The following is a 13,046-nucleotide window of genomic DNA, read 5'->3' as shown; positions in this document are numbered from 1 at the left end:
ACTCGAATTCAAATCAAATTAATTTGAGTCGAATATTAATTAAACTTTAATTGAATTTAACTTGAACTACTCACAAATTGTTCAATTTCATGAACCCCTAATTACACATGTAAAATATCTCATTTAAAACTTTATAAAAAAAAATCAAATCGTAGCGAAAGACATCTTCTAGTTCAGTTAAAAATGAGCCCGTAAAATTATAGTTCAACCAAAACACATGGATTATAATTTGAAGGAGTTCTTGTACCAGAAGTTAGGGGAAAATCCAGCATATATATTGTAATTTATGAATCTCAATTATTTAATAAGTCTAACATAGACAACAACTTTCTGTACAGTCACATTCACACTTCTCCGCTTTCTCTCTCCCCAAACACTAATTTTCTCCACTTTCCCACCTGTTTTTCCCTTCCACTTCCTGAGTTTTGCGAGATAGACGGAACTGAAAAGGGATAAAGGTATTGGTCTCTTCCATGGCGGATACAGCAAAGTACACTCCCATCAATGGAGGAACAACAACAACGACAGTCCCTTCTGAGTTTAAGAATCTCTCTTCATTCATCAAAACTAGAAGAATACTTGCTTTCTTCATGTTTGCCTTTGTCGGTTTCACTGTTTTCTTAGCTTTCACCCCTTCTTCTTCTCCTTGGGTCACCAACATCTTCTCTTCAAGCTCCTCATCTACTTCATCACCTGCTTCTTATAGATCTCAATCATCCTCTCTCTTCAATTATTTCTTTCGCAACTCTTCTTCATCTCATGCTCTTAACTCCACCGATTCTGATAGCAATACCAGATCTAATTCAGCTCAGTTAGCCAAGCCACTTTCTGGCAAAAACACCAACAAAACTCAATCTTTCGACACAAATAAGCCACTCCCCAGCTCCAAAAACACAACTTTTGGGCCTCCCAACAGTCGTTTAAACAACACCCAGAGTTCAGTTTTGCATACAAATCAAGCCACCATTTCTCCTTCCCCCAATGTGAATAAAAATTCTGATAAAGCTCATGTTTTGAAGTCTAATCAGAATGCAACTCTCACTGGAAAATCCCTGGTGGCAGCTAATCAGAGCACAAATTCTTCAACCAAGTCTGAATCTTCCTTCAAGCCAAGTTCTGGGGGTGTGGGGTCGAACAACTCAGCTTCCTTAACGCAGAAACAGAGCAATGGGAGTGATTCAGGGCTGTCAGCTAAACAAGGGATTGGAAATTTAATCGATTCTTTGATGAATTGCGATTTGTTTGATGGGAAATGGGTGAAGGATGATTCGTATCCACTTTATAAACCTGGTTCTTGTTCGTTCATCGATGAACAATTTAGCTGTATCGCCAATGGAAGGCCTGATAAAGATTATCAGAAACTGAAATGGAAGCCTAAAGGCTGCACTTTACCAAGGTAATTTGAGGATCTAAACCACTGATTGTATTTTCATCATAGATTGTAATATCTTACTGTTGAATTTTGTTCTTTTTAACTAAACTGATATTGATTAACATGATTTGATCATTTGTTGTGTTTAAGATTGAATGGTGGTCATATGTTGGAGATATTGAGAGGGAAGAGGGTTGTTTTTGTTGGGGACTCTTTAAATAGGAATATGTGGGAATCTCTAGTTTGCATCCTTAAAAATGCTGCAAAAACACCAGAAAATGTTTATGAAGCCCATGGAAGACATTATTTTCGAGGCGAAGCATCGTATTCTTTCATATTCAACGTACGTTTTCTTATCGAAATTGTTGTCTGCGATGCATATTTTAGGTGATGTACATGAAATTTGATGGAACTTATTTTGTTTCCGGGCTCGATGAACAGGATCATAACTTCACTATAGAGTTCTACGTATCTCCCTTCTTGGTCCGGGAATGGGAAATACCAGATAAAATCGGAGCAAAAAAGGAGACGTTGCGGCTTGATCTTGTTGGAAAATCGTCTGATCAATACAAATCGGCAGATATCCTCATTTTCAATACGGGTCATTGGTGGACTCATGAGAAAACTTCCAAAGGGTTGGTTGATCGTATTTCGGTTGAACTTTATACCATATATGGCTGTTATTTGTAATCCATTGTTCTAATGTTGTTCTTTTGTATTGAAAATTGAAATTTTTCCAGGAAAGATTATTACCAAGAAGGTAGTCATGTTTACAATGAACTGAATGTTCTCGAGGCCTTTCGGAAAGCTTTGACAACATGGGCTAGATGGGTTGATGCAAGTGTAAATCCTATGAAGACTATGGTGTTCTTCAGGGGTTATTCCGCGTCGCATTTCAGGTAAACCGATATATATTCGACATTGTTTTGGATGTGCAATGCTATTTGTTCCATTGTGCAGTCCAGTTTTGAAATAGAAGGGGCGGGACAATGGTATTCATTGTGAATTTCATGTTAGTTCAACTATGAGTCTATGACAATGCTACTTCTAAACGAGTTATCGGTTTGTCCAGGGGCGGACAGTGGAATTCCGGAGGGGCATGCGATAGTGAAACTGAGCCGATCAAGAATGGGACATATCTAATACCATATCCACCAAAGATGGTGGTGTTAGAAAGGGTGCTGAAGGGGATGAAAACTCATGTCACCTTCCTAAACATCACCCGGCTGACAGATATCCGTAAGGATGGCCACCCGTCAATCTACCGGAAACACCCGAAGCAAAAGGTGTCGGAGGATGAACGAGTAGCACCCCTAAAATACCAGGACTGCAGCCATTGGTGCCTTCCCGGTGTGCCGGATTCATGGAATGAGCTTCTATACGCAGAGATTCTTGTAAAAGAAAACAAGATGAGACAACATCAAAGAAGAGCTAGGTAATCATACAAAGCTTAAATTCTTTCATTTTGGAATTGTGGACAAAGAAAAGAAAATAGTTTTTATTTTATTTCAATACGAAATTGTGGAAGTGAGATAATAGAATCAAGGGAGAGGTGAATCTTGTGCTGAATTGGAATAGTTACTATGTATGTATTGTCAATAATTAAGAAAAATTATGAAGAGAGATTATCATGTAATCATCCTGATTATTAAAAATATATTTTTTAATATAATAAGAGAAGTTGGGGTTGTAAACGACCGACCAATTGGGGCTTTTATGAAGCAATTAAAAAAAGAGAAAATCGCCTCAGTGACCAAAAAAAAGTTATAATATACGATTTTAACCAACTTTTTTTGGATTTGCGAAAATGACCAACAAAATCGCAACGCGAAATAAAAATCGCAACGCGATTTAGAAAATCGCAACGTGATTTAGAAAAGCGCAACGTTGAAAAGAAAATCGCAACGGTCAAAAGAAAATCGCAACGCGATATTCCAAGAATCGCAATGCGATTAAGAGAATCGCAACGCGATCTTCCAAGAATCGCAATGCGATTCAGAAAATCGCAACGCGATTCCAAGAATCGCAACGCGATTAAGAAAATCGCAACGCGATTCCAAGAATCGCAACGCGATTAAGAAAATCGCAACGCGATTCCAAGAATCGCAACGCGATTCAGAAAATCGCAACGCGATTCCAAGAATCGCAACGCGATTCAGAAAATCGCAACGCGATTCCAAGAATCGCAACGCGATTCAGAAAATCGCAACGCGATTAAGAAAATGAGTAAATTCTTTCAAAAGCTATTGTATTTGTTTCTTTCTTAAGAATTTTCTCTAAAAAGATAGTATCCGCGCGGACGTGTCGAAGACACGTATTACCACGACCACGACCACGACGAGACGAGACGGCGGCGGCGGCGCGCGAGAGTCCCCCTTGTTCTCTTTCACTCAACAAGGAAATGGGAAATCCAAGCCTTAAATACTCTTCCCAATAGTGTTTCCAATACTATGTGGGATTGAGCATTACTCAACACTTCAAAGAAAATATAGCAATTTTTGTAGCATGTTTCCCGCTTAATCCATATTTAAAAATATTAAAACATTTTATCATATTAAAACTATATATATAAGTTTGAATTGAAATGTAGATATCTACAACTCTTTTAATTCTCTTGATAAAATGTTTTAATATTTTTAGATATGGATTAAGTGGGAAAATACTACAAAAATGCTATTTTCTTTGAAGTGTTGAGTAATGCTCAATCCACATAGTATTGGAAACACTCTTGGGAAGTGTATTTAAGGCTTGGATTTCCCATTTCCTTGTTGAGTGAAAGAGAACAAGGGGGACTCTCGCGCGCCGCCGCCGCCGTCTCGTCTCGTCTCGGGTCGTGGTCGTGGTCGTGGTCGTGGTCGTGGTCGTGGTCGTGGTCGTGGTCGTGGTCGTGGTCGTGGTCGTGGTCGTGGTCGTGGTCGTGGTCGTGGTCGTGGTCGTGGTCGTGGTCGTGGTCGTGGTCGTGGTCGTGGTCGTGGTCGTGGTCGTGGTCGTGGTCGTGGTCGTGGTCGTGGTAATACGTGTCTTCGACACGTCCGCGCGGATACTATCTTTTTAGAGAAAATTCTTAAGAAAGAAACAAATACAATAGCTTTTGAAAAAATTTACTCATTTTCTGAATCGCGTTGCGATTTTCTTATCGCGTTGCGATTTTCTGAATCGCGTTGCGATTTTCTGAATCGCGTTGCGATTCTTGGAAGATCGCGTTGCGATTCTCTTAATCGCATTGCGATTCTTGGAATATCGCGTTGCGATTTTCTTTTGACCGTTGCGATTTTCTTTTCAACGTTGCGATTTTCTAAATCGCGTTGCGATTTTTATTTCGCGTTGCGATTTTGTTGGTCATTTTCGCAAATCCAAAAAATGTTGGTTAAAATCGTATATTATAACTTTTTTTTGGTCACTGAGGCGATTTTCTCTTAAAAAAATGTTGATAAAATATTGATTAGGTTGCCCATATTTGTTGTCTCTAAATAATCACATGGGATGTTTTGACAAACCCTTCCTTGTAATAGAGTTTAAATCTAATAGAAATAATTTATTCGATTTTTTTAAAAAAATATTATTTGATTTAAAATCGAGTTGTTTGTGTTCATTTTGTCAATTAAAAAAATAAATATATGCATCTTAATTCAGTTTGTTATTAGGGATGGGTATGGGTTGAATTGGATCGGGTTTTCGGTCAATTCGACCCGACCCAAAAATTTTATATTCTCTACTTGAAATCTGACTTGATTCGAGTTTAGGGTAATTTCATCTTATCCAAAACTCAATCTGATTTTTGAGATAAAATATAACTCCGACCTGACTTAAAATAATATAAAATTATTAGTTTTATTAAATAAAATAAGGACTTAATTGAAAATAATAATATAAAGAGATATTATTATAATTATCCTCAAGTATATAATATATAATTATATTATTTTTTGAATTAGGTTGGGTATTTTTTATCCGAAACTTAAACTCGATCTGATCTGAATTTTTCATCTAAAAACTCAACTCGAACCTAATTTTTTTACCAAAAAAAAAAAAGCTGACCCGATTGAATTAGGTCGGAACTCGTCCAATTCGGATCTCATAATCATCCCTATTTGTAACATTAGAAAGTTATAAGAAAACAGCCTACATTGTCTTAATCAAATTGACATTCACTTTATGAAGCTTCGTTTTCTTCTTAACAATAGAATCTTTTTCCTCTCCTATTAGTGTTCAGTGTCGGCAAGCAAAGCTGGCCTCTTTCAAATTTTTTTTGGTAAATTACATGTTTAGTACCTCAATTATAATTTGGTCCTGTTTTAACTATCCAACTATTTATTTTTTTTCAAAATCATTGTTATTGCTACATTTTAGTTTCATTTTGATCACTCACAGTTAAATATTTGTAGAACTATAGACGTGATATTTTCTTCAACAATGACGTGATATTATCTTATAGTGACACGTTATCATCACCATTAATTTTTTAATGACGGGTGATCAAAATAAAACCAAAACTAATTGTTAGGAATGGTTTTGAAAAATATAGTTGGATGATCAAAATGAAACAAAAATGATAATTGAAGTACTAAACTTGTAATTTACCCTTTTAAGAGAAATTTTAGTTTACTAATTCATATTCTCTTATCATTTATACATTATATATATATTCCACGCCCGGATTTATAAATGAATACTGAAAATTGTTTCTCCCAAGTTGTGATTATGGGGTTCTCTAAATCAGAATGCAAGACTAACCCATATCAGCAGTAGAATCAAGGGGTTTGCTCAAACTTGTAGTTGTTAGGTAATGATGAAATCCAAGCCATTGATCTCCGATAAACTTTGGATCTTAGCCATCCATTTGTTTTAGGTGGATGAATTGGGACATTGAACCCCCAATCATGGAATGGTTTGAAGAATAAACTTCATCTTCTTTCTACAATAAACTCCTCCGATGAAGCAAACTTAATGAATAATGTAACATCCTCTAAACAATCCACATTCGGCTAAGGACGATCGAAGGCCAATTTGAAGTCCATAAAATGTTACAACCAAAGTCCATTTACATTTTGTAAAACCCAAACACACAATAAGTCAATCAAAGCCCAAATTCTAATGTAAATGGATTAGGGTCATCTTTAGCCCTTGTGCCGCCGAGCTCATCAGCTCCACAGCAGGAGCCAAGCAGCCCCCGTACGTTGCCATGCCTTAGCGCCAGCAAGCCAAGGTGGTCCCTCGCCCGAACGTTGCCACGCGAGCTCTCCATTGCACATCAGAATCACATGAAAACAAAAAAGAAAATGAGTGTAATTTGTCATTTTTTTTCAATCTATAAAAAGGGTTAATATAAAACCCACCCGAAACGATTGTAAAGGTGTCTCTCTCCCATTATTTCTATCGAAAGAAACCGTATAAAGGATTCCCATATTTTTCTTTGAAAAAAAAACAGTGTATGTTTTTTTCATTTTCAAAAGCAATACAAACAAAGGAACAGGAAGGTAACAAGAAAACAATAGAAACCAAACAATTTTTTAACATTTTTGCCCTTTTATATATATATATATATATATATATATATATATAGTGCCATTTTCCATTTCATTCGAAGCAAAGTAGAGTCTAGGTCTAGGTTGCTTACCTGTTTTTTGAGCCTGGTATTGGGTCCCTTTGATCTCTTTATGGTCGCTTGGGATCCCGTTGTCGGAGTTCGAGGAAGACGGGAGGTCAAGGTCCGATCGAGGTTCTATTTTAAATATTTAATAATTGATTAGGGTTAATATTAGAGTATGTATTTTTAGGTTTAATCCCCTAGGTTCTTTAAACTTCATAATTTGACACCTTAATTTAAAGGGAAGCCCTTAATTAACTCATTTAGTATAATTAGATTCAATAATCGATTGTTTGATTGCATTTTGTTTTAAAAATAAGACAATGTTCATTTATTAGGAGATTAGTAGTCTATCTCCCGCTTTTGCCTGGGGTGATCGCTATCGATTCCCGAAATAAATCGACATCCTTTTTTAGAATCCTGCATCATAATTTTAAAATTTACAAGGCAATGTTCATTTATTAGTATTGATAACGAAGATTCCGCTTTTGTTTGTGAGTGATCGTTATTGGTCTTGGTAACTCAACATCCTTTTTAAAATATGCATACACGATGAATTTTAAATTAAATAAAATTCTGAACTCGAAATTTTCAACTTTAAAATATAGAATAATCGACTATGTACCAATTTTGGGCGTTGTGGGGTGCTAATCCCTTCCCACGCGTAACTGACTCCCGAACCCGATTTTTGATTTCGTAGACCAAAACTTGGTTTTTTTTATAAAATAAATTTTTTTTATTAAAATTATCTGATTTTAGTTATTTCAATCTCACCTTAAAAATGATTGGTGGTGACTCCCATCTTTCATAAGATTTTTAACTTCCAAAACGTCGAATCGATCTTCCCACTAGAAATCGGTTACAACAAATAATAAGAAATAGAAATTAGAAATGTACATCAAATTAGAGAGAAATTGTCTAACAACACCTTGATATCAATTAGCTAACCTAGAGCCATAGTGTAAGGTTCCTTGAATTGTTTTATAAGACAATGTAAAAGAGTTAATTGCATCACATGTCCTCAAAGTATGACCATCATCTTAAATTGGTCACTAAATTTTTAAATATTTTAATTTAATCTCTAAACTATGACTATTATTCTAAATTAGTCCTCAAATTTTTGAACATTTTATTTTTAATCCATAAACTATGAACTTCATTCTAAATTGGTCTCCAACATTTTTGAACATTTTAGTTTCATCCCAAAGTATACATATACACTAATCACATCCCTTATTAATAAAATCGTTAGGCCAAGTTATATTATTATATGTTTGAAAATAAAATTAGGTTAAATTAGGGTTGAAACTAATTACATATTTGGATAAATTTGGGGATGAAATTAGAATATTCAAAAGTTTGGAGACCAATTTAGAAAGAGGGTCATAGTTTAGGGATGAAATTGAAATATTCAAAAGTCTAAGTACTAAGTTAGAAAGAGGGTCATAGTTTAGGGATGAAATTGAAATATTCAAAAGTATAAGTATTAATTTAAAATGAGGTTTATAGTTTGGGGACATATGATGCAATTAACTCAAGGTAAAACAAGGGGACTTCACGTTTAGTTTAACGGTTTGATTGTGAAAATGTTAATTTGTTATTCTCTTATCCTTTTATTTATATATATAAAGCTTAGGAACAAGTTAAGGTTTCTAATACAAAGGGCAAAGAAAAAGTTAACAATCAATTATTTGAGACGGTGTTGTTTGTAAGCTTGAAATAGGTGAGTATAAATGAAACAGAGTTTAATTGAATAAATGACATGCTATATTCATGTGTTATGTACAATTAATAATTGTACGTTTGATATGATATGATTGGAAAATAATACCAAAACTATCCAAGCAATCGAAATTATTTGAATAGTAAAAGACGTTTATATTATCTTATCTTATGTGTGTTTAAATTTTGATATTTATTTTAGAAATATAATATTTTTCTACTTAATAAAAAAAATTAATGCTTATGTGTACTTCGTGCATAACTGTAATAGTTAAGCATTTCAGTGTACAATTGGAAACTGCAAACTAAGTGTTTACTTCGGTAATCGGTGTCATTATTGGTAGAAGTGGATATTCGATCGAGATAAGTAAATTTTTTTTGAGTTAATTGAGTTAACGAGTCCTAATTTATAACTCAAATTTTGTTTGAAGTTTTTAGAGTCGAGTTTATGAAATTTGAGTAGAGTCGAATTGTTCGAGTTTGTTTAAATTTAATTATAAATATTTATAATGTTATGATACCAATTGATTCAAATCTAAATGACTTTCTACAAATCATAATATATATATTTTTTTCATATGCGATATACATATATCATGCATAGTTGAGGAACTCAACTCGAACTTAAAAAGCGAATCATCTAATTATTAAAAAAAATCAAGTTTTTCAAGCTCTATTTTATAACTCAATTTTTTTATAATTTTGAGGTGAATATAAGATAGTATCTGTTCAAAGACTCTCCATCATTTGACAATGAATGTTCATACCTTGTATACTCGGTGCTGACCTCAAGGGATAATAACAATCCCTTAACCACTGAGGTTGCTTGGCTCATGTCACTCAAACTTTATTTGATTTTTTTTTTCGAGTTGAGTTTATGAAATTATGATTCGAATCAAATTCTTTAACGTCAAATATAGTAAAAAAAAATCAATTTTTTAAAGTCAAAATTAGAGTTTTATTCACCCCGGAGTGTTGGTTGGGGCTTTATACAATAGGAGTGTGGGTTGATTGATTCATGTATCAGTCTAGTTACTTTTGGATTTTGATTATCTTATTGAAGCTCATTATGTTCTTTGATATCATTACAGGCTTTAATGAGAGACTACATTGAGTCCAAGGATCACATCTTTAATCAAATCACAAGTTATTGCTATATACACACATTTATATTGTGTTTTTGAATCCTAGAAATGGTGGCATATTTATAAGTGTTTTGTTGAAACATTTTGATTTTTCGATATAACAAATTAAGTTAAATGGATTTTAAGATTTTCCAAATGATTTTCTAAGTATATTCGATATAACTATTCGAATATCAAAACATTACTCCAAATATTTCAAAAATCATTTTTAATCCTTACTTAAGTGTAAAATTAAGTTTTAATCATAAAACAATTTCAAAATAATTTTACAAAGTATTTCGAACCAATTCAAAGCCAAAAATTCCAGATTGCTCAGAGGGAACCGATTCCTCCCATAGGAGGAACCGATTCCCCCTGAATGGTTTGGCTCCGAGATTTCCAGAATGCTCGGAGGGAACCGATTCCCCCCATAGGAGGAACCGATTCCCCCCTAAAAAGTTTTGCTCCTAGAATTCCAGTATGCTCGGAGGGAACCGATCCCCCCAAGGGGGTACCGATTCCCCCCTTGTACAACGGTCGAAATATTTGAATTTTACACTTAGGAACCGATTCCCTTCAAGGGGGAACCGATTCCCCCCCCCACACCAAGCTGTTTTATTAAATGTTTTCACACTAAAACGGCTATAATATCTTCTCTAATCATCCCCAACGTTCAGAAGTGATCCAAGGTGTATTTAAGCAAGCTTAGAAGCCATTGATCAAAAACAAGAAACATCAGCAACTAGAATCAAGAGAATCAAAGAGAAAGCATCAAACCTCAAGTTTGAGCATTTCAAGCCTATTTTCATTCAATATTCATTTTGCTTTCAAGAACACTTTTTGTGCTCAATTGTATTCATCTTTGAGTGTTCTTTTCTTTGTTCTAGAATTGAGCAAACATCTTACCTTGTGAGGTTTTCTTGTAAGTTTGCAAATTTGTAATCTTCTCTTTGAGAAAAGAGTGTTCTCAAGAGTTGGGGTATACTCTTGAGGGAATTGTAAGGTTATCTCTTTGGCCTCAAAAGAAAGAACAAATTAGTGAATTTGTTGGAAAATCCTTAGTGTGGATAGCTAAGGTAGTGGACGTAGACTTTGTTTGAGAAAGTCGAACCACTGTAAATCGCTGTGCAATTACTTTCAATTTTCTGCAAAAAACTTCCACAAAATTTTTATTGCCAATTCACCCCCCTCTTGGCCAATTTCGTCATTCGATTAACTCAACAATTGGTATCAGAGCCTAACTCATTTGAAGGTTTTATCGCCTCTTGAGTCGATTCGGGAAGAGTTATATCGATTATTAAAGTCATCAATGGCCTCCACTTCAAACTTCGACTCCGGTCTCGATTCGATGCCCGTCAACAAGCCTCCTTTCTTCAATGGAGCTAACTACGCCTATTGGAAGAATAGAATGATGTACTTCATTCAAGCAAGTGACATGGGAGCATGGAATGCCGTAGAAGAATGATACATTAAGCCTATCACTCATCCAAGGTTGTGGAGTGAAGGAGATACAAAAATATTCCAGCTCAACTCCAAAGCCATCCATATTATCTTTTGTGCTCTTGGACCAGATGAATACGGAAGAGTTTCATCGTGTACAACCGCCAAAGAAATATGGGACAAGCTTCAAGTCACACATGAAGGTACCGATGAGGTAAAGAAATCAAAAATTAGTATTCTAACGCATAGCTATGAAAATTTCAGGATGAAACCAAATGAAGACATCAAAGCTATGACGGATAGATTTTCAACGATTGTCAATGGTCTCAAATCATATGGAAGATCATCTCAAATGAAAAGCTTGTGAGGAAGTTAGTCTATTCCCTCCCAAATCATGGCAATCAAAGAAGACGGCAATCATCGAGTCTAAGGACCTATCGTCCTTAACTCTTGAAGACTTATCGGTTCACTCCTCACTCATGAGATGATGCTTGAAGATGAGGTGGATCTTGATAAGTTGAAGAGACACCAAAGGAGAAGGAGAAGAAGAAAAACATTGGAGTTGCTCTCAAATCCACAAAAGATGAGAGTAATTCTAATGATGATGATGATGACGAGGAAATGGCATTGTTTGCCAAACGGTTCAGAAAAATGATGAGACCTTACCGAGGAAGAAAATTCAAACGAAATGAAGGCCTCAAAGATGAACCAAAAGAGAAGGACCCGATCATTTGCTATGAATGCAAAAAGCCAGGGCATGTCAAATATGATTGCCCACAATTGAAGAAGAAGGGTCAATCAAAGAATAAGCACAAGGCTCATGTGGCTACATGGAGCGATGAAGAAGAACAAGAAGTAGCAAACTTGTGCTTAATGGCATTTGGGGAAGATTCTAAGGTAACCTCTAACTCATCTGATTTTTATGATTTATCTTATGATGAGCTATTAGAGGAATATAATGGGTTGGCTTCGGATTATGAGAAATTATTTTTAAAATATAAAAATAATGTTTCAAAGTTGAAAAATGAAAATAAACTCATATCCAAAACCAACAATGATCTTGAAAGTAAAATCAAGATTTGCAAATCAAACTAGAAGAGTTTGAAAAGAAAATTTAGATTTGCAAAATTTACTTTCAAAGGTCATGATGATCATCAAAAGAAAATTGATGATCTTAAAACTTCTTTTGATAAAGTTGGAACAAAGCGTTTTGAAAAAGGAGAAAATTCAAAATCCAACTTTGTTAGAAAAGATTTTAGAAACTACAATCATAGAAATCCTCAACGAACCTTAAATGGTAAAATCTTTAGAAGTATATGGGTTCCTAAAGGACTCATTACTACTAAAGATAAAGATATCCTACACAAATGGATACCTAAGGGAACTAGGATTTTGGAAACTAATGAATATATACCCAAAAGAATTTGGGTACCAAAAATCAAAAATTAATCTATGTTTGTAGGGAAAGGAGCATTGCTACAAGGCACGGGAAACAAATTCAAATTCATGGTACCTTGATAGTGGATGCTCAAGACATATGACCGGAGACAAAAGCCGGTTCATTGAGCTTAACGCCAAAAATGGAGGAGAAGTGACTTTTGGAGACGATTAAAAAGGTTACATTGAAGGTATTGGTACAATAGGTAATACCTCTTCCATACAAATTAAGAATGTTTTATATGTGAATGGATTAAAGCATAATCTATTGAGTATTAGTCAATTATGCGATAAAGGATTCAATGTCTTATTTGAAATTAATGGTTGTAAAGTCATTGACATTGCATCTAATCGGATTATGCTT

The 13,046-nt window shown here is 34.8% G+C and overlaps 1 protein-coding gene across 2 annotated transcripts; it reads left to right on the top strand.

Annotated features, from left to right (window-relative positions):
- The first annotated feature begins 431 nt into the window (after window positions 1-431).
- Window positions 432-2,984, top strand: LOC120169925 (protein trichome birefringence-like). Of its 2 annotated transcripts, XM_039177985.1 has the most exons (6): window positions 448-851; window positions 897-1,396; window positions 1,523-1,715; window positions 1,814-2,007; window positions 2,113-2,271; window positions 2,445-2,984. In XM_039177985.1, exons 1-6 carry the CDS (start codon window positions 474-476, stop codon window positions 2,809-2,811), a joined length of 1,791 nt encoding a protein of 596 aa, XP_039033916.1. In that variant the 5' UTR covers window positions 448-473; the 3' UTR covers window positions 2,812-2,984. The 2 variants fall into 2 exon arrangements, with proteins under 2 accessions (XP_039033915.1, XP_039033916.1); XM_039177984.1 differs by having other exon boundaries at window positions 432-1,396.
- Window positions 2,985-13,046: the final 10,062 nt, after the last annotated feature.

The sequence above is a fragment of the Hibiscus syriacus genome, unplaced genomic scaffold, assembly GCF_006381635.1.
Source record: "Hibiscus syriacus cultivar Baekdansim isolate YM2019G1 unplaced genomic scaffold, ASM638163v2 tig00111769_pilon, whole genome shotgun sequence".
NCBI lineage: Eukaryota > Viridiplantae > Streptophyta > Magnoliopsida > Malvales > Malvaceae > Hibiscus > Hibiscus syriacus.
The sequence above is the reverse complement of the archived record's forward strand: the minus strand, read 5'-3'. Positions and strand labels throughout refer to the sequence as shown.